This window comes from Oryzias latipes, chromosome 3 (assembly GCF_002234675.1).
Source record: "Oryzias latipes chromosome 3, ASM223467v1".
NCBI lineage: Eukaryota > Metazoa > Chordata > Actinopteri > Beloniformes > Adrianichthyidae > Oryzias > Oryzias latipes.
Genome location: NC_019861.2, coordinates 14,294,923 through 14,314,785, shown reverse-complemented (window position 1 = coordinate 14,314,785; position 19,863 = coordinate 14,294,923). Strand labels below are relative to the sequence as shown.

The following is a 19,863-nucleotide window of genomic DNA, read 5'->3' as shown; positions in this document are numbered from 1 at the left end:
AACATACATTTGCATAACTTTATTGTCATAATCCCAAATACATACTTCAGAACTTCATTTTCTGTGGCTGCATTTGCAGAAGAGGCGTGACTTCTGACACAGCTGTGCAGAGGGAAACAGGCTAGATGTGAGTGCAACAATGAACAAAGACATGAGTCATGCTCAATCACACATTGTCTCTTTTGCAGAAAAGTAAAGAGTCATCTCTCTCTTAGCCACAAATGCACAAACATGTCAGTACCAAACAGCAAAAAAAAACCCAACAACAATGAATGAAACAAAACAAAACAAAATGATCCCACATTTCTTGAGCCTGAACGCTTTAACACACAGAGGTGGAAAAACAAACCAGTAACATGACTTATTTCAAAAAGCAGAGTGTGTTTATGTGTATGGCTCATGCAGTTGGATAAACTGTTGACTCAGTAATCAACAGTAATACTGAAGGTCAGATTACAGTCATTTAAAAAAAGGTACAAAGTCACACATTAGTTATTCAAACAGCATCCACTGCAATACATTTAAGTCAAGAGGTATTTATTTTGTGATATAGAAACGTTCACTTTTAGTATTAACTCTAAATATTGCTAATGCCAAACGGATGAACTATAAAGTTTCTTTGAAGAAAGATGTAAAAGATTTTTTAAAGTATTTTTTAAGGAATTCTATATATTTTTGATATATGTTTTCATACATGAAGCTTTCTGTCTTTATAGGATGAACTAAGAATGAATTCGTTCTGTGGTTTAAAGAGTCAACATTTCAAATGTTGTTAAACAAGAATGCTGAACTCTCCACCCTTAAAGAAATGAATTTCATAATGTTTCATAGAAGATTCACTTATCTTTATGTTTTTTTATAGACTGTTTTAATCTAATAGTGTTAACATGTGTAAGAAGATGAAAATCAAATAAACAGCACCAGAATTGTATCCTCTCTCTTAAAAACATATGAGATCCTTTGCTATCACTCAAAACATTGATTCCTAATTGTAGCTAAAAGCTAAAAAGATGCAGAAAAACACATCAGCAAACCCAATTTCATCAGATGTCATTTAGAAACATTTGAATTTAGACTGGAGTATTGAATGTGGAGATTCTTAGTTTAATCAAGAATTAAATCATAACATATCATCATATCAATATTGAGATGGAACTAAAGGATTTCAGAGGAACCTTTCCATGCATTACCTTCAGATGTTGCTAGGTGATGGTATGTATTAACTATGGAAACAGTGAAATATTTACAGTAAAATGCAGAACTTATCATCCTGTGGCAGCTTTGTTGCCAAAGGATGATTAAAAAGTAAAAGTGGACAAACCTTTAGGAAAATAACAGTGTTTGATGAATAATGACTACTTCCCAGTTATTTCTTTTTTTAAATTAAGTGTTTAGATTTCTGGGAGGCAGTTCTGCTACATTTACATGTTTCTCACTTTTCTCATTTACTCTGTATTTTCGTGGTTTGTGTTAATGTCTCCCGAATAAATTATCTGTTAAATACAACTATACAGTAGTTATTATTGCCTCTATTAACTATAAAAACATGCTGACATGACATGTAACATTAACGTTCTCTTCAAAATAAGTGCTTTAGTACTTAAGTGTGTATCAACATGATATAGTGATCTCATTGTTTTAAATGGCAGGCAGTGAGTCATTTACACTAATGCTGTTGTCATTTACTGCCTGTTCTGCAAACGTGCATCTTCATTCACATCTCCCATCGAATGGAAATGAACGCTGTCATTGTACTGGAAGGCTGGAGCAAGTCTCTGCACCAGAGCTGCTGTAAAAAGACAACAGGGCGGTCCAGGTCATCTGTCCCTGCTAACATTAGCTTGGTAGCAGTGAAACCCTTGATGACATCATCAGCCACTGAGATCGCAGCTATATTATCATTGTCCTCTTCACTTATCAGCACTGACTTGAAATTCCCGTATTTCTCTGAGAATTGTACCGAGCATGCTGCGGGGAAATCCACACTCGCAGTCATTAGTCATCCTTTTTTTTCTTGAGCTGACATGTCATTCCTGTAGATTGAAGCTTTAGGCCTCTTCTTTCGGTCAATCAGACGATGAGGGAATCCCGGCTGAGAAGGGTGTTCTGGTGAGGATAAAACAGCAATCGTGAAAGAGAAACAGCAGAAAAGTACAGTAGATATTAGCCAAAATGATTAATTGGGTGAGGTCAACATGGATTAAACTCCTTATGCAATCATTTTTTCACAATAAGTCAGAGTAAAGCCAATTCAGAACTTATTCTATAAAGCTACTTTAGCATATGCAAAAACATTTGCAAAAGCCTGTTTTTTCTATTATTGCTTTGAAAGTACACTGAGAACAGTAAAAGTGGGAGACAGTAAGCCCTCCACCCATTTAAACTATGTGTTTGCTTCACATGGTATTTAGCATTTTGCAGAGTTGCATGCTGCAAATAGTTTGGATGTAACCATGGTGCTGAAGTCGTGAACAGTGCCAGCTTAAAAAGCCTGTGTTCTCGCACCCTTGTGGCTTAACCAATGAGTGACAAATATCTCTGAATACTTGTAAATGCTCATGACTCTTTCTGCCTTCTCCACAAAAACACAGATATGTTGGAGAGTTTTCTAGATGGGTAAGGACAGCACCGTCTGCTCTCTCCATGAAGAGAGCAAGGCAGCCGTTTATACAATGATGTGAATCCAACAAACTACTAGAGCTGCCTGATATGAGGAAAACCTGCAATGTGAGTGACCAATAATACGATGACAATGTGACCTGTGAACCAATAGACAAAACAAATAAAAACATGTTTTATTCAAATAAAAGTCAACATAACTTAAATTATACTCGTCTACAAAGGAGGCGTGCATCTAAGTTAAAATGGATCAATAGGATTGGTCAAATGTGTAAAGGGCTCTACTTAATAAGTTAAATACTTCAAGATGACAATAAATTTGCGGTTTATTGTGCAGGCCTACAAACTACCATCAAGTTTATCTGACAGATCATCTAATCCTATTAAAACCATTTACAGAGAGCAGAATACGTGAATCACAGATACAAAAACATTTATGTCACATCCCTGCTTTTTTTCTCTGATAAGTTAGGCCTTGGCTTGCAGCCTTGTTTCCTGAACTAAGTCACGTCAATGCTGATATCCAAAATAACTGAACTCCCTGTTTGGAGATACCGCTCAGAAATGATGTTTTCTTAGTTTCTACTATTTAAAAGCCAGTAATCCCTCTCTTTCCGTTATTATGATGGAATTTCAGAATAAAAAAGAAATGTGATACATTTTAATTTGAAGAAGCTGACTTCAGACTTGCCATGCAGTTGTGTATCAGTAAACTAACTAGCTCACAGCAGTCTTCAGAACAGAAATATTTACAAATAAGGTCAAACAAGGTCACTTTGAATGCAAATGTGTTACTGGAGAATGAAGTGACAGATTCATTTGATTCAGCACTGCATTAATATGGCTTTACACCAGCTCAGATAATTGGATTCAACAAAATGATTAAAATGGCAAAAAAACAACCTAAGATAAGAGAAGTTTATGAACACGCTGCTACTAAATTAACACAATGTGTAAGAGTGACACAATGCAGAACAACAGAACAAAACAGCTGGCTGGTACTGACATCATTTTACAGATACCTAAAAACAGACAAAATATCATGTGAATTGTACAGTTTGGCTCTTAATTTATCTTGAAAACATTTTGTATGTCTTCAATGTGGATTGTTTTGTTAACAACTCTGAGTTGGAGTCAAACCTGAAACCCACAGAGTCTAAAAGCGGTAAGCAACTGTAAGGATTCCATAGCAGAATTTGTATACTGGCACTGGATTATATCACATTTAAAATTATACATTTATTCTGTGTTGCATAAACGATTTTTGCTTTTCTCTGACTTAAAGTTTTTGATTTGACCCATTTATGTCAGTGAGCAAACAACCAGTTATTGTTTTAGAAAGCATTGGGATACAGAATACCTAGTTTTCATTCTTGTGGCATCTGAACCTGACCTGTCAAAGGTACAACAACAACAACACTTACTGCAGGCCTACAAAACCCTCTTCCCCCCGTTTACACTTTAAACCTTTATTTGAGTTGTGAATATTTTGATATGGATTCACTTTTTACCCACTTGTAGTCCTAACTATTAAACATCCACTTTACAAAGATGTCACCCCTCATTCTGCTTGTGACTGATCTTTATGCTTCAGAGACCATAATCTCCTTCTTACCAAGCAGCAAATCATCGGCTTTGCATCAGCAGATGTGTCTGAATGGAAACGAGGCGTGTGCTGGTGGAGCATGAGCACACTGGTATCAAGAACATGCATAAAATGATGGTCTCTGACCAACATAAAGAAGTCTGGTGGTCAACTGTTTGGTGATCACTGCACGATAATGAGCACTGTGCCTATGATGCTTGTTTTCTTGGTTCTCAGGCCAGGCTTGTTCAGCCAGCCTGTGGGTCCATGGATGGATGCCAGACCCAAAATAACAGAACTTTGTTACGTAAGGGTTAATGGTCTACGAAGTATGCATTATCAGAAATTATACCATGGTCCGGGTGAATACTCAATTCTGATTGGCTGCTGGGTGTACATTAAGAAGTGATAACCGCACGGTGAAAAAAGAAGTTCCGGTCAACTAGCTTAAATGTTTTGTATCACTGCGCCGGCTTCTTTAAAACAACCATTTGGACAAAAACAAGCGGTAAGAGGTGAACTTTCTCTCTGAACTGATGCTTTATTCAACCCATCAGAAAGATCAGCATATATATATCGCCGCACCACCGCTGCAGTCAAGATTTGCCGCACCACGTAACAAATAGTCCGCTTTTTGTGAGAAAAGCGATCCAAATCGGGAAAAAAACAAGAATTAAGGACTAAAAACTGGTTAATATTTATTTCTTTTGTAAGTGACCATGGTATAACCGGGTCAATGGCCTTCGAAGTGTGCATTATTACTTTTTAACGCACTTCGCGGAAGCAACCGTCTGACGCGAAGCGGAATCGAGCATTCACCCAGACCATGGTATAAATGATGTTTTACATCATTATAAATGCATTAGTAATAAAGAGCAACTTTAACAGTATTGAGTGTGATGTCACATGCCGAGCATCGTACTACTTTGCAATGTGTGATGTCTCTTGAAGTTTAATAAAAAATACAGAATGTAGAAACATTAAAATTCTTTATATCTTGGTATTTCATGAATGTAAAAAATGTGTTTCGTATAATGTAAGACATTTTAAACAAACATGAAACATTGGAAAGCAGTTTTTAGGACTAAGCTCTGTTCCTTGCATCTATCTTTAGCTTGTGAATCATGTCAACGGTTGACAGGAGTCAGTGTTACTCACCACCTTATGGGACTTCTCCCTTTGTTCCTCCCTCCGACTGGACAGGGAATGGGCGGATGGTTGGGGGGAGTGGGTGCTTGCATGGAGAGGGCGTGGAGATGGCCTGCTGTCACCTCTCGCTCTCTCTGTGTCTGATGAAGGAGGCCTGGAACTTGTTTCAAGTCTGTTACTGGCTACGTGGCTACAATGCAGATTCGATTCCCTACTCCCCTTTCTTGAGCTGCCCTTCGAGGGTGTATCAGAATCGTCCTCACTCCGGGACCTACTCTTTCCCTGACAAACTCCTCGCAACTTAGCTTTGCGCTCTAGCAGGCTATTTAGGAATGTGGGATCATAGTCCTTTTCTTCAAAAACTGTCAGTTGTGGACCTGATGTATTAGGAGGTGGGACGTTGCACTCGTTTTCCCATGAGCCCCTCCTCTTTTTAGGAGAATGCAGTGGGCTTATGTTGTGTCTGTTTTGCTTGTAGTGCCTGGAATGTTCTTGGCGGTTGTCGTCGTCATCCAGATCCTTTTCACTGTTGTGATAATACTGTGGGGGGCCGTTACGGTAGCATGGATACCCTCTGAACTCAAGCTCCGTCTCATAGTCTTCCCTTTCTTGTTCTCTCCTCCTTCCTCTGTCTCCTCTCTGCTCATAGGTATCAGCAAACTCCTCCAGCTCAACGAGTGAGCCTCTCCGTCCGGTGGTACGATACGCCTTTCTATGTAGATGTTCTGAACGAGGATTCCATCTGTAAGATGTCATCAGATATTATTATTAGATATCATGTATGATATGTTTTGCATTTGTTTTGCATATTTGACGTGTTTTGCACCTGTTGTACTTTTCCTCCTCATCAGGGCCGTGCTGCCACTGATTCCTGCCAGTCCTGTTTGACCGAGAGAAGGAGGGAGGCTCATCACTGCATCGACGGGACAGCAGAGCTTCGTCCTGGCAGTCGTGAGGCTCTGAGGTCAGGTCATGACGGTAACGGTGAGGTGACGAGTGTTTATTGTGGTGACGTTGTGGCTCAGGACTGTTAGTTTCACAGGAGCGCTGAGGTTCAGGTTGAGGGTCATGATCAGGGATTGTCGGCAGGGCTTTCTGCTGAACAGTTTGGTAGTTTTGGCGGAAGGCAGTTTCCCCCTCATGGAGAGAGCTCAGTTCAGAGTGACTAGAGGCTGTGAAAATGAAAGAATCAGTAAAGACTGCTGGGAAAAATAATTATAGAAAAGAAATGTTTCCAAGGAAAGTAAAGAACCAGTAAATGTAGAAAAGCAAAGGCCTGATAGAAAACAGGTGATCTGACAATTTGAACCAAAGAATGACAGATCATCTTTTGTTTCGTGTATGATCAGTTGGAAATGAACTACGGTAGTCAGAAAGCTTGAAAGCAGATGGGCATGCTGAGACAAGAGACTAAAAAGCTGAAATGACATTGTGAGATCCAAAGATAGCATCAGCATGCTATAGAAGCAAAGCCGTGAAGTGGACTTATTAAGCTTACACTGTCGACTGTTGGACCTGGAAGGGTTGAAGTGAGCCAGCTGTTTCTCTACATACTGTAGCACTCTGAGAGAGTCACGATCCGGTGAGGGCACACAGTAGGGAACCCCTACAGCATGCACGGGCACTGAAGATATGTACATACTTGACTCAGTAGCAGGCAAAATGGATGCTAACTTGTCTTAGGACCATTTAATGGTTTACCAAACAAAATAGTACATAAAAATAGCATTCAATCCCAGGATTTTAGTTGGTCAACCAAATTTCTAAAAGACAACACAATGAATTAAATGCAAAAGCTATGCCCCTTAAAAGGTTTTGAGTACAGCTTCTGAATGCTTCAGTTTCAAAAGGGAAACAATAAAATGGTCTCACCTGTTGTAACCAGGCTGCCATTTGTGGGTGGAACAGAAGACACATTGTCCACGAGAGATGGTGGTGCAATGGGCACCATGGTTGGAACGCCAGACACAAAGTATGGAGGGTATGAGGAGGGAGCCTGGGGGCTTGACGTGCCTGACTTTATACCCTTACCTGCCTCATACACTAAAGGAATGAAGAAGAAAACATTCCAGTCACACAATCTAAAAATATAGTCCTCTTTCAATCAGTATTTTAAACACAAATCTTCTCAATCTGAAGCTATTTTGTGACAATAATAGCCTCGATTCCTCTGAGAGGTCCGGTCTGGTATTTTGAGCGTTTCCATTGTAAAAGGAACCTATTAAACAGTACCGAACTGTACCTCTTGGGGGCTCCCATCTGTTGTAGGTCCATTGTAAAGTGGAAGGTATTGACACAAAAAGATGGCGACATTAGAAAGCCCAAACACAGGTGACCCTTTTCCCAACTCAGGATCCAATCCAAAAGTTTTTTCCTCTTTCCGACGGTATACATCTTAGCCGCCCGGAATCTTGTTCCAAACATCAAATTCCTGTTATATACTTTGTACCAGAAGTAAAGTAATAAAAAGACAAGCTGCTGGATGACCTCCATTGTTGTTGCTTTTTTAGTTGTCACACTACAAGGATGCAATGACATGCTAGCGGTCTACACCACGCATGAGTTGTAAAAAAGAACTGCTCGATGGAAGCGAGGCTTAACTTAGTGGAAGCGCTCTGCAGTATTAACTGGATCGTACCGTACCACTCCTTACCGTACCGGACCGTACCACTGAGTGGAAACAAGGCTTATGTGACATTAAAGGAGTTAGAGCATTATACTGCCCATAAACTTGATGTCAACTCCATACGTGTTAGTCTTTACATTTCCATTCTTATTCTTACAAAACAATTTTTATTTCTTTATTTGGCTGCAAAGATGAAACAAAACAACTGCTATGGTGCTTTTCTGTTTGTGAATAAGTTTGCAGCACTTTAGACATGTACCGTACTCTGTTACTGGGTTTGATATTGTCAAATTGCCGTCACAAAATATCAGAATAGCTCCGGGAGGGTTGTTCAGGGAGGACTGTCCGGACTGTACTCACAGTGTCTGGGGCAGCAGCACGTGTCAGGGCAGCACCAACAGCTAACATAGCAGCAGCAGGAATGAGGACAGCACTGACACCAGCAGACCCCGACCAGCACCAGGACCAAGACACTGCCAAACACCACGGCCACCACAAACACCCACTCTGCAAGAGCAGCAGAAACCCATGCATGCACATTAGGACCAGCTGTTTGGAATCCATCTTTGAAGAGTTGTTATAACAAAGTTACAATAGTTGTAGTCTAACTCCACATATTCTCATAGATCAAGTCTGAAACATAACTGGGACATTTTGCAATTGACCTATTTATTACTTTTTTGAGTAGTGTGACCTTTAAAAGATTGAATAAGAATGTTTGAAACAGTTTTGATCAATTTTGACACACAAGACACAATTAAAATCCATAGTTGTTTAGCATAATTGTCTAAAAATTTAGATCAAAGTGGCTATAAAAAGTAATTTAACACACTAATGGAGGAACAAGGTCACAGTTTGCTATCTGCTCCACTGATAGACTACATGTTCTCATCTGTGGGGACAAAACAAAGGGAGGGGAAGAAAAGGGCGGATAAGGAAATGTAACAACAACGTAAAATCAAGCACAACATTCTATCTGCGATACCCACAAACACACAGACACACAAGGATTCCAAAAACAAACACACACTTTCAGGAAACCAGTTTGTGCTGCAGGAAAGAAGAGCTGAAGCTGCTGTTTAAGAAAAGGGGAAACTTGTATAACAACACGACAGCTTGTAATCCGATCTCATTTGCAATTACCATGACTGATCCACACTCTCATCACCTTACACACTTTCATCACCTTACACACACACACAAATGCACGCACGCACACACGCACACACACACACGCACACACCCACACCCACACACACACACAAGCAATTAAACAAGGAGAAAACTGCTGATTTGGAGAGAAGTATACTTTCTTTTATCTCACATTGTCTTAACCAGATATTTATTTTTGACTTTTTTCCATTCTGGAATGCGTAACAAACGTTTGTGGAATTTGATGAGACTGTCTCCAAATACTTTCCCCCAGCAGCAAGGCAGCGTTTTTTTTTTTTTGTTTTTTTTTTACTAAACAGTATCCAGTATGTTGACCATAAATGTCTGTAATGAGGATAATAGCTGGTTTCCAGCAGCACTTATCTTGGTGGGAGCAACAGGCAGCTCACAGTCTAATGAGTGAGGATCAGTCTGATTGTCACACAACTTTTATTAATTTAACTTTTGGGAAGCCTTCTTTAACCTGGTTCACTGAAGTCACTTAAAGAATGTAATGACAAAACCTAAAAGATGATTTTATTAAAAAAAACACACAGTTTAAGACCTTGTTTAAGGTAAAAATGTTGAAGTTTCCTGTGTCCTCTGCTAAAGCTCTGTCATCATGCTGTCAAACATGCAGTTTTATTGAACTGTTTTGTTTATGTGTCTATAAAAAGATTTGCACAGAACGTTCCATAAAAATGTTGCCAAAGAGTAGAACATTTTTCAGGTTAGAATAACTCTGGATTTCAATATGGACGTGAATCCAGTGTCACTTTGTCTTTTTTTCCTTTTTCTTAACTGGGAGATTTTCAGAATAAGTTGAAAGTCAAACGTTTAGGTTAAATGTTTCATTTTTCATACTGAGCCAAAGCTTGAGCTGGAAGCAGGGTTAGTGTGAAAGGAAACTGCCAGGGGAGAGGATGCATTATGCCCCTACCTGGCATAATCTTCAAATGAAAGTCTGGCAGAAGATCTTCAGGCACACCGGAAAAACCTGGAGAGACAGAGCAAGAGTGACCAGGAGAGGAAAAGAGAGAAGAAGTAAAAGAGTGGATATAAGTTGAAATGATCACTTAAAAAAATGATTGCTGTAGAAACATGCAATGAGACAATCAGGATCAAAATACTGCAAACTGCAGAGAAAGAAGAAGAAAAAGAGAGCTGGCAAGTAACAGAATCATGCACAAGATGTTTATTTTCATCACAAAAGCTAATGAACATGATTGAATGATTTTTGACATTAAAAACAATATTGTTAAGACATGTCAATCATTCTTATTAAGACAAGTGGCAAACAGGGGGTTATTAAAGCAGATCATTTAGCCTTTTTGCAGATGAGACTTTTCTTAGAGTTTGCAACAAACTGCAGACAAACTAACTCTTCTTAAAAGTATTTTTGAAAATCTACAGTACTTTGCATTAGCAAACACAATAACCCCCAAATCAATTTCTGATTTATGACTAAAAAGTTATGTTTTTGAAGACTTAGTCAAGTTGAATTTATTAAAAATAGACAACTAGAATGGTCAATGGCCCTATTATGATACAAGTACAATGACAGACAATGACATTAATTCTGAGATGTTCTGATTTTGATGTAAATTAAAATAAATGTAGCCTGATTTAAGAAAGGGTTCAACCAATGTAAAAAAAAAAAAAATATATATAAAAAACCGCTGTAACCAGATGTTTCTGGATTTTGTGTTCTGAATTTCTTCCTTTGTTTTGTCTTTTCATGCTGCCATAAAGAGGCAAAACAAATGTTTGAATAAAACATGAAAGATAGGAATCTGTCCTATGCTCTTGAATGTTTTTTTTGTTTCATTTCACACAGCTTTAGTTTCCTCACATGGACTTACAGCCAACCTGAGCACAGGACAGATTCCTAAGTGTAAAGTAAAAGCAGACATTTTACTGTTGATTCCAACCAAAGGAATAAAAGAGTGTTGGTTGTAAACAAAAGGAAGGTGAGAGAAAAATGATACAAGCTGGACTATTGTTATTGCACTCAAATACTCACATATTTATTATCTTTGAGGATGGTTATTTCTGTTTATTTCTAAATTTGTTTGTTTTTCTAAATTTGAAAAACAAAAAAAACACCAATTACATCGCTGAAGGAACATAAATCCCCCAAACTAAGAGTAAAAATATGCAGTGTATTTTAAATTAGTTTATTTTTTGCAGGCAAATTTGATCAGATTAAGTTTAAGTTAATGAGATCAGTTTTTTAAACTAGTAACGCGTAGAGCTGTGACGGTGTGGGATATTTGATCACTGCGGTGATGAACCAGCAGGGGGCGCGGTGTCGCGGTTAACAATTACAACGCAGTATTCCTTATTAACAAATAACAGTAACAACTAACTACTACCTATCTAACTAATGAACTAACTATATAGGTTTTGTAGAATGACTATGTGTATGTGTGTAAGCGCGCTGCGTGTGTAGGAGGAAGGAGCGCACACAAGTGTGTTGGGAGTGCGTGTTGATTCTTCTGCAGCGGGCCGCTCTCGAGCTGCACGCGAGCCTTCACCTGTGCTCTCTGGTACAGACATCTTCTCAGAATATTATATTTGCCCAGTAACAAACGAGACTGCAGACACTTTGTCACCTTTCCGGTAGCCAAGAAGCCTGACAGCCATGAAAAATGCGGGGCAGGAGACTCCGCATTTATTTATACAGACACGTACCTTTGGGCTGCACAAAACAGTTCCCAAACAAAACATGTAGTGATATTCATCGAAATCTAACAGTGCATGTTTGTGTTTGGTGTTACAGAGTGAAGGAGAACAGTAATAAACCCCCCAACAAAAATCCTCTGGCGGGCGGCCGTGTCGCGCACTCAAGAACGCACGCAGCATGTAATGGAAATGAATACAATGGTAATGAATAATTAAAACGCAGTAAATTTGTCATATTTCGTTGCGAGACGGAAACTCTGTTGTAGAATGAAGATGTGTATGTGCTGCTGAAACCGCCCGCGTGTGTGTGTAAGTAGAGGGAGCACGCCGCGTGCAGTGAGAGGCGCGGTGCCGGGAGTAAAGGAGAACACTAATAAAAGGTTTCCCCCAGAAACCCTTGAAGTGTGAACATAGGACTAACAGAAAAAGTCCATATCAGCAAAGATGAATGTGTTTAATGTGTTTATTATAGTTCCAATAACGCACCATATGCAAGACTTTTAAAAAAAAAGTCCTGCATATGCGGGTGATGAGGTCATCACCACGGTGATGTGGTTATCGTCACACCCCCAGTAACGCAAGGTTTTTTTAGATAAGCAGTAACATAATAAGCAGCAACACATTTCTTCTCATTACTTATGAAGAAAATTTAGAAGTGAGCCTTAAAGTGCAACTAAGGTACAGAGAAGTGTTTTTTTAAATAATAAATTAAAAACAATTAAAAACAAAATTTGTTTAAAAAAAGTATTTAATACCATCAAAATATGCTGTTATTCCCAATGCTTTTAGAGACCTTGCTTTTTATAACTGGACTCAGAACTGTGGTACCACAATTAAAAGTTAGAAGCATCAAATGATGAAAAAAAAGAAAATGTCTTATGGTTTAAAAGTCTGAACTGGTTAAAAAAAGGTAATCCCCACTATTAAGACTCTGGAATTCTGTTTTATTTTTTTTACATTGGCTGTACATGAACTTTCAAATGGGTCTTGTTAGCCAGTCAGGCCTTTTGTGGGGCATCACCTCCATCTATTGTATTACTACACTCTGTCATGTCTCTTTCAGATCCTTAAATCTTCCCTGTCTACTTTCCTGTAAGGCTTTTTCTCCAAGACAAAAGGTTGCCTGAGTCGGACCCCAACTGTTGTTATGGAAACACAAGTGCTTCACATTGCCTATTAGATACGAAAAGTTGAGCAAACACAGTGTTTTGACACAATGTGGGGACTGTAAACTCTATTTTTGTCTGCAAATGGCTTTTGATGCATCATCATTCTGTTTGTAGCTGTTCTACAGCGATAAAGCCAAACCTAACAATTTCGCCAAGTCTAGAAATCCATAAAACTTCTGTGTGTTTATGTGTGTGGCTGTGATTCTTTGTGCATACCAGTGAAACCCCTAACAAAAGTTTAGCCTCTCAAAGTCTTACGGCACCAAACGGCCTCTTAGGTGTTGCTACGGTAACATCTTTAAGTGAGGATAGACATATAGACTTACTGTTACAAGGTACACAACAGACACATTAACAGCACATGAAAGAGAAACACAAATACACACATGCATAGCTTTCAATGTCAATAATAAAGAATAGATGGCAAAAAGACCAATAATTTACACTGAATAAATACCAGGTCCAGTGTAAAAGGATACAGTTACTATGGTTACAAATTAAGATTTCCCTCCAGGAATTCAAAAAGGCTTTTTGTAAATCAGCTTTTTAATGAGTGTATAGCTGGCTGTGTTGTCCAGTGCAGAACAACATAATGTGTGTAGACTGAATAATGGATGAATGGATTCTTGTGGGGTGTATTTTAAAATTTGCTCATACTAGATACTAATAAAGAGTGGGAGCCACATTAAATTTGCACCCAAAATGAAGAAAAGACAAGAAAAAGATTTTGCTACTTCAGTAAACATAATAATGGCCTAAAACTTCTGCTGTATGTCATATTAATAATGGTCAATGCTCCTCTTCTATTGTGGTGTAACAGAAAGTCTGAAAAGAATCCTCTGCAGTTGTTAGCTTTGCTTTTCAGTCAATTCATTTAAATAAGACATTTAAAATGATCTGGACAGAAAACATGCAATCTTACCAAGAACCAGCAGTTCTGCTGAAGCTTCGTTCTGCCCCTCCAGATCATCAGATATGACCACTTTGCAGATGTACACTCCACTATCTCCCCACTTGACCCTTCCTATTTGAAGGTCCGCTTCTAAAAAAGAAAAGGTGAAAAGAAGGAACAAAATACTTCATATAAGCTTAACCCTAAAGACCCACTACAATGAACATTGTGTCATTGGTGTTTTTGATATGTACTTGTGGAGTTTGAATAATGATGGAGGACATGTAATGAGAAAGTTAAGCAAAATTGTATTTTAAGGTATTTTATTTATTAAATCGTTGTGAATCAGGAGCAAATGAAAAAATTCCATTTTACAAAAAGCTTACAATACGCAGGGTGGGCCACAAGCTCCCTGCTCTGAGCCCTCAGCAACAAGGAGGGTAAGGGGTTGCTCTGCGCCAACAATCCTGCCCACAACTCAGAGGTGACTTTCTAATGAACTTCTGCCGCTCTGCAGAAACTATGTCCCAGAAAATGACACAGGTTTTTAGATTTTGGCTATAAAAGGCATAATCATTACAAGACCACTGGAAATGCTTTTAGCATAGATCAAAAGATGATCAGAGTGGGACTTGACTGGAAAACCAGGTACAAACACAAGTCATACCAAAAATCTTTGCACATTTAAAAAACGTTTGACAAACCTGATAGCTCAAAGTGATGAAAAACATACACGGATTGTTGTTTGGTTTGTCATAATAGCTAAGGTTACCTAGCAAACAAGTCGAAGAGTCCAAAACCCAAAACAGTCCTGGGCCTTTAACAGTACCAGTGAGAGGGGGAAACAGATAGAAATACAGGACAGGAAACAGACTGCTCAGCCTAGCTTTCCTTTTCCTGTTCGCTTAAAGAAGGGAAAGACGGAGAGGACACCTTTTCCTATTTTGGTTAAACTCACCAACCCCTTAGGAGCACCCCCTGCCACAGTGCATGCTGGGACAGAATCTAATCTCTCTAGGAACCTGAATAGGATTATATGGGAATGGATGACTGGTTGTCTCCAAAAGCAACTAAATCTTTAGCTTTTTGTCCATTAAAGAAAAAATCTTCACAGTACGAGGTGTTAAGACAGGAGATGGACTGAGAGGGAGGAAAAGGGAGAAAGGGAACACTCTGTCTTAAAGAAAGACTTCCACTTCAAGAAATGTGACTTTCTTGGATGGTGGGATGTTGAGAGAAAAAAGAAAAGCGTGACTTACATCTACATCAGAAGGAAGGAGCAGGGGGTCAAGATGAATAAGAAGACAGCCTGAAAACTATTTCTTTTGTCTAACATCCTGTTGAGTGCGAAGAGGCCCAATTCTTCCTCCATAGGGCTTCATAAATCAGTCCAGCAAACAAGACTATATATGTGCATTCATTTAACATTTATGTGTGCCCAATTCTATGCCAGTAAGATAAAAAGACACAACAAAGAGCAGAGGAATAACAACAGCACTCACAAGACATGCAGTTCAAATGTAATCTTTGCAAAGAACCAATCAGATCAAAACTAAGGGAACCGCCTTACTGTTGATGATGGAGATGTCTCTGTTCTTGTAGAACTCGGATAGTGTGACTGAGGAACCGGAGATGGAGGCCACGGTCCGTACGGTCCGACTGTTGTCAGAACAGTCGAGGTATCCCGTCGTCCTCCCAGCCTCGTAACTTCCACTGATGACTCCGTTCCTACCCGCCGGCCCACTTCCACCCAGGCCGCCATTCAGACTGTCCGTAATGCTAAACGAATCCCTCGTTCGATCCCGGCAGTACGACTTGTAGACCCACTGCACCACAGCCGTCTGGGTTGACACACTTGTGTACTGGCAAGGCAGAACCACCGACTGGAACAGAATGGCGTACTTTCTCTCATCCCTCACAAAGACATGAACTCCGGAGCATGGTGGAGGGAAGATACCTGCAAAGGACAATAACAAAGGGAAACCAAATAAATCAAATTCAAAAATCTGAAGATAAAATCCTGTTTTTTGTGAAAAAACCTAATTAACAGTGTGCTCTATATTTTCTTCTTATTTTAGTAATTAGTACTGGCTATCTCACAACAATATCAAGAGACACCACCCTCAATCGGGAGCAAAACAGACTTCCTTTTCAGATAAACTTACACAAACCCAAGCACCATCTGACAAAACAACCCAGGCTGTTCTGTGACCCTCTGGCTTTGCTTCTGCTGCAGAGAAGTCTGACTGTGAATTGAGCTGAGTTGACCCAACATTGTTCTGAAGCCTTAAGAAGTCGTAGCGCTCTGTGGTGCACCATTACCAGGAGCATGGGCTCGGCAGCGATGAAGCAATGAACAACAGTGAACGGACCTTGTTGAAAAGAAAGCACACACCCAGAAACATCTGTTCTCGATGCTTTGAATGCATAAGTTACCAAGCCAAAGGGGATGAGGAGGATCAGAGACCCCAAGTTTGATCATTAACACAAAAAAGGGGGGAAGTGATCACTTCATTAAAACTAGACTAAGTTTGTTGTCTTTCAATTATCAAGACCGAACCCAAAGGAAGTTTTCTGAGCAAAAACCTTCCTGATGTAACTCAAAAACCCAAAACAGCTACAATGTGAATGACTTTGTGTTTATAAAGTCTAAATCCGAGTTTATGTAGACAGTTTCTACTTACCGTAGTCACAAAATAAGAAAGTCCAAACACTAATGACCAAGTATTCTAGTTAAAAACGGCTGGGACACTAAGAATTGCTATTTATGAGTAAATACAAACTAAGTGTGTCATCATAATTGTTTTGTAAAAACTAATATTCTATGGCTATACTAATATTTACCATTATGATGCTGATTAAAGACCCAATTAAATAAAGCTTTTGTTTTTAACATGTTCTTATGGTGTTTTTGTCATAATGGAGCACATGCATAAATAAACTTAAGCTCAAAGTTTATTTCCCCAAACCGTTGTGAATTAGGCGCAGATGAAGAAGCTACGATCAACATGTTACAAGCTCTCTGCTCCGCATCACTCTGATGCATCCACTTGTAGATGACAAGATACAAAATCTGGATCAAAACTGTGCGGCTGGATAGCAACGAAATTGCTCGCCATTTTTGTTGGGGATGTGAGGGGCTGTAACACAGATGGATGATGGAATGTGGGGGCAGGCTTACTCGACGCCAATAGTTCCGCCTACAACTCAGAGGCAAATTTCTAATGAACTCCTACAGAAACTGTATCCTAGAAGAAGAAGAAAAACAGTTTTTTGTTATTTTGCCAAAAAAGCGGCATAATAATAGTTAAAAGAACACTGGGGATGGTTTTAAAACATATCAAAAGATGATCGGAGTTGAACTTTAGGTTTAGAACAAATCACTCTGATTTCTTTAGACCTTGAAGCAGGAACCATACACACACACACACACACACGCACACACACACACACAAACCCACAGGGTTGTAAGGGGAGCCGGGATTTATTAGTTTTCAGTGGAGGCCACCCCCTAAGGATAAAATGAAAGTGAGAGGAGGAAAGACAGCACAGCTGGTGCTTTGGATGTTTGTGTTTTCAGTGCAGGTAGATTTTTTTCTTACATTCATGTAAATAAATGCAACATTCAGGACAGAACAATGGGGTCTCCTGTTTTTATTAGCTCTTGTTGTTGTGTAGAAAGGTTTAAGAAACGTCTGTGTGTTGAAGTAGCGTAACAACTTTTCAAAGAAATGATCAACTCATTCCATTTTCCTTTAGACTTCCTAATCCACAACCCCCCAAAGCTTCCAGACCAGTCAAATCACCCAGCCGTGAATTATTCAAAGTCCCCGGATAATAGCAGAAAACAATCTTTTAGCGTCTTTTAAATTATCCATTTCTGTGAGACAACACAAGAAATACAGAACAAAGCTCAAATTTAAGAAAACACTTGATGGTTTGACTGTTTTTCGTTTATTACAGCTACGTCACCGCAGACCTGAGTTGAAACAACCTGTTACACTCAACTGCTCCATTTTTTTCCCTCCACCTCTCTTGCCGTTAATTTTTCTTACCTCCAAGAAGACAAATTGTAAATATCCACCACGACGCCGGGCTCAAAAGTAGTTTCCAAAGTGTACAGCGTGGATTCATGAACATTTTTGAAAGAAAGCTGTCGTCTTCTCCTCTCCTCCCTTTTCTCCCCGGAGGATGTAGACTCGAGCGAACCGTTAAGTGGCCCATAACGGGACAATAGCAATCTGTGGGACCGTCAGCAAGCGTGTCAAAATAACAGTGGCCACTTCCGTTACAAACATTTCAAAATTAAAGTTTGACGCTACAAACGCAATACGGATCTTTATTTTCTCAAGCAATTTTAAAGTACAGTTTTTTTTAGTGTGTGACGTTGAACAGTTTGACTTATTTGACAGCCCCACAAAACAACCTCTCTCATTTCCATTTCAGAAAAAATGATGCAGGCGAACTATTAACAAACTGTTAACTACAGGTATTTCAACTTTATTTTACCAGGAAGTCCCTTGAGATAAAAAAAAAAAATTCGAGAGAGAGACTATGCTATAATAAGTTTAGGTAGCTTCACATCTCACTTCCCATCTACTGTATTTTTGTCAGGTAGCTTTCTGTAACATCTATGAAAAACACTAATCGCACTCGCAGACTCAGCCTTAACTGCTAACTTTGATGCTTATATCTATGAAAGATGCAGTCCAGATTTTGCATGTTTATCCAGTTTTAAGCTATTTTATTTTTTATCACATCCTCCTGCTCGGTTGCATTTGATCACATTTCGTAATCAGTTTTTCCCCCAGTTCACATTTACGTCGTCTCCTGCTTTGTTGAGCAGTATTTTCTTTCATTTTTCTTAATGGACCAATGCAAAAAATAAGCAAACAAACAATTAAATAAATAAATAAACATTTGGAACGCTCCCGTTGAACCTCCAACATCTATGGTCTGAAATCTGCATTTATTTGTTCTATTAAGAGCTTTTATTGGCCTCCAGAAAGGGTGCAATAAATTATTGACACGTTTTTACTTTACTGTATCTTCCCAATGAAAACCATAAAATGCAATTTTCCATTCACTTCATTCTTCTTATAACAAGAGTAAGATGTTACCACATTTTTCCTCAAGTATCCTTATTCTTCATCTACCAAGCAAAATATTGCAAATTTGTTGCAGCAAAAGCCCTCCAAACTAACAGAGTTTTTTTTATTTTATTTTATTTTTTTTTAGAATCTGCACAGAAATGGGTGCATTGAAAAAACAACCAAGAAGTGTCATAACACTTTAGGTACTACAGAAACTGTGTTTTTATTTGCTTGCTCTGCTCTCTCATAATGGTGCTTCAATGTTTTTCTGCCATCTGGTGGTAAAACAAAAGATTTTATTTGCTACGGATGACCGTACGTTTTAGTTCATTTTTTTCTGTCAGATTGTATGTTAAATCTTTATAAGTCTAAATGTTACAATTAACGGGGTTCACACTACTTCAGAGTTTGTTGCATAAATAAATTGTGAGAATTTTGTTTGATGCAAATACGTAAGGGATTATATTATATTGGAAAATAAAGTTTATTCTAGAATCTAAGTATATATGAACAAGAAAGATGATGGAAAAGTTACCGCTTAATACATAAAAAGGATACAGTGTTCAAACCTTTAATCCAACTGAGCTTGTTGAGCAAAAATGTAAACCTTTTGAAGATCTGTATTTTTAATACTAAAAAATGCACAAGAGGGCTGCAGTGTTCATTCAAAAAAGTTGATTATTTTGTGCCTTTAATTTTACTTTATTTTTTTCAAACAGCATCAAGCAAAATTTTGAAATTAAAAAGCAAGTAAGAAAACAACATGACAACTAAACACATGGTTTAAAGCAAATGCGTTAACCAATTTCTCATTACTCTAAACTTTTCAATAACTTGTGTGTATTTTGAAAGTTATTATTATTTTACATTTGCTATAAGTAACTTGTACATTG

General features: G+C 38.6%; 1 protein-coding gene across 5 annotated transcripts; it reads right to left on the bottom strand.

The window, feature by feature from the left end:
* Positions 1–18,229, bottom strand: LOC101158679 (immunoglobulin-like domain-containing receptor 2). Of its 5 annotated transcripts, XM_020712769.2 has the most exons (11): positions 17,933–18,229; positions 15,448–15,834; positions 13,908–14,027; positions 10,072–10,128; positions 8,340–8,486; positions 7,226–7,396; positions 6,852–6,977; positions 6,180–6,525; positions 5,363–6,095; positions 3,980–4,012; positions 1–2,106 (listed from the first exon to the last, which is right to left on the bottom strand). In XM_020712769.2, exons 1-10 carry the CDS (start codon positions 18,099–18,101, stop codon positions 3,980–3,982), a joined length of 2,289 nt encoding a protein of 762 aa, XP_020568428.1. In that variant the 5' UTR covers positions 18,102–18,229; the 3' UTR covers positions 1–2,106. The 5 variants fall into 5 exon arrangements, with proteins under 5 accessions (XP_020568428.1, XP_023809115.1, XP_011489146.2 ...); XM_023953347.1 differs by lacking the exon at positions 3,980–4,012 and having other exon boundaries at positions 6,852–6,959; positions 17,933–18,226; XM_011490844.3 differs by lacking the exon at positions 3,980–4,012 and having other exon boundaries at positions 17,933–18,223.
* Positions 18,230–19,863: the final 1,634 nt, after the last annotated feature.

Excerpts from the sequence above, each read along its gene's own strand:
- LOC101158679 (XM_011490844.3), bottom strand. The coding sequence starts at position 18,101 with ATGGGCCACTTAACGGTTCGCTCGAGTCTACATCCTCCGGGGAGAAAA. Across the intron at positions 7,397-8,339 it reads GTGCTGCTGCCCCAGACACT|TGTATGAGGCAGGTAAGGGT; the intron begins GTGAGTACAGTC and ends TCATTCCTTTAG. Across the intron at positions 6,978-7,225 it reads TGGCAGCCTGGTTACAACAG|TGCCCGTGCATGCTGTAGGG; the intron begins GTGAGACCATTT and ends ACATATCTTCAG.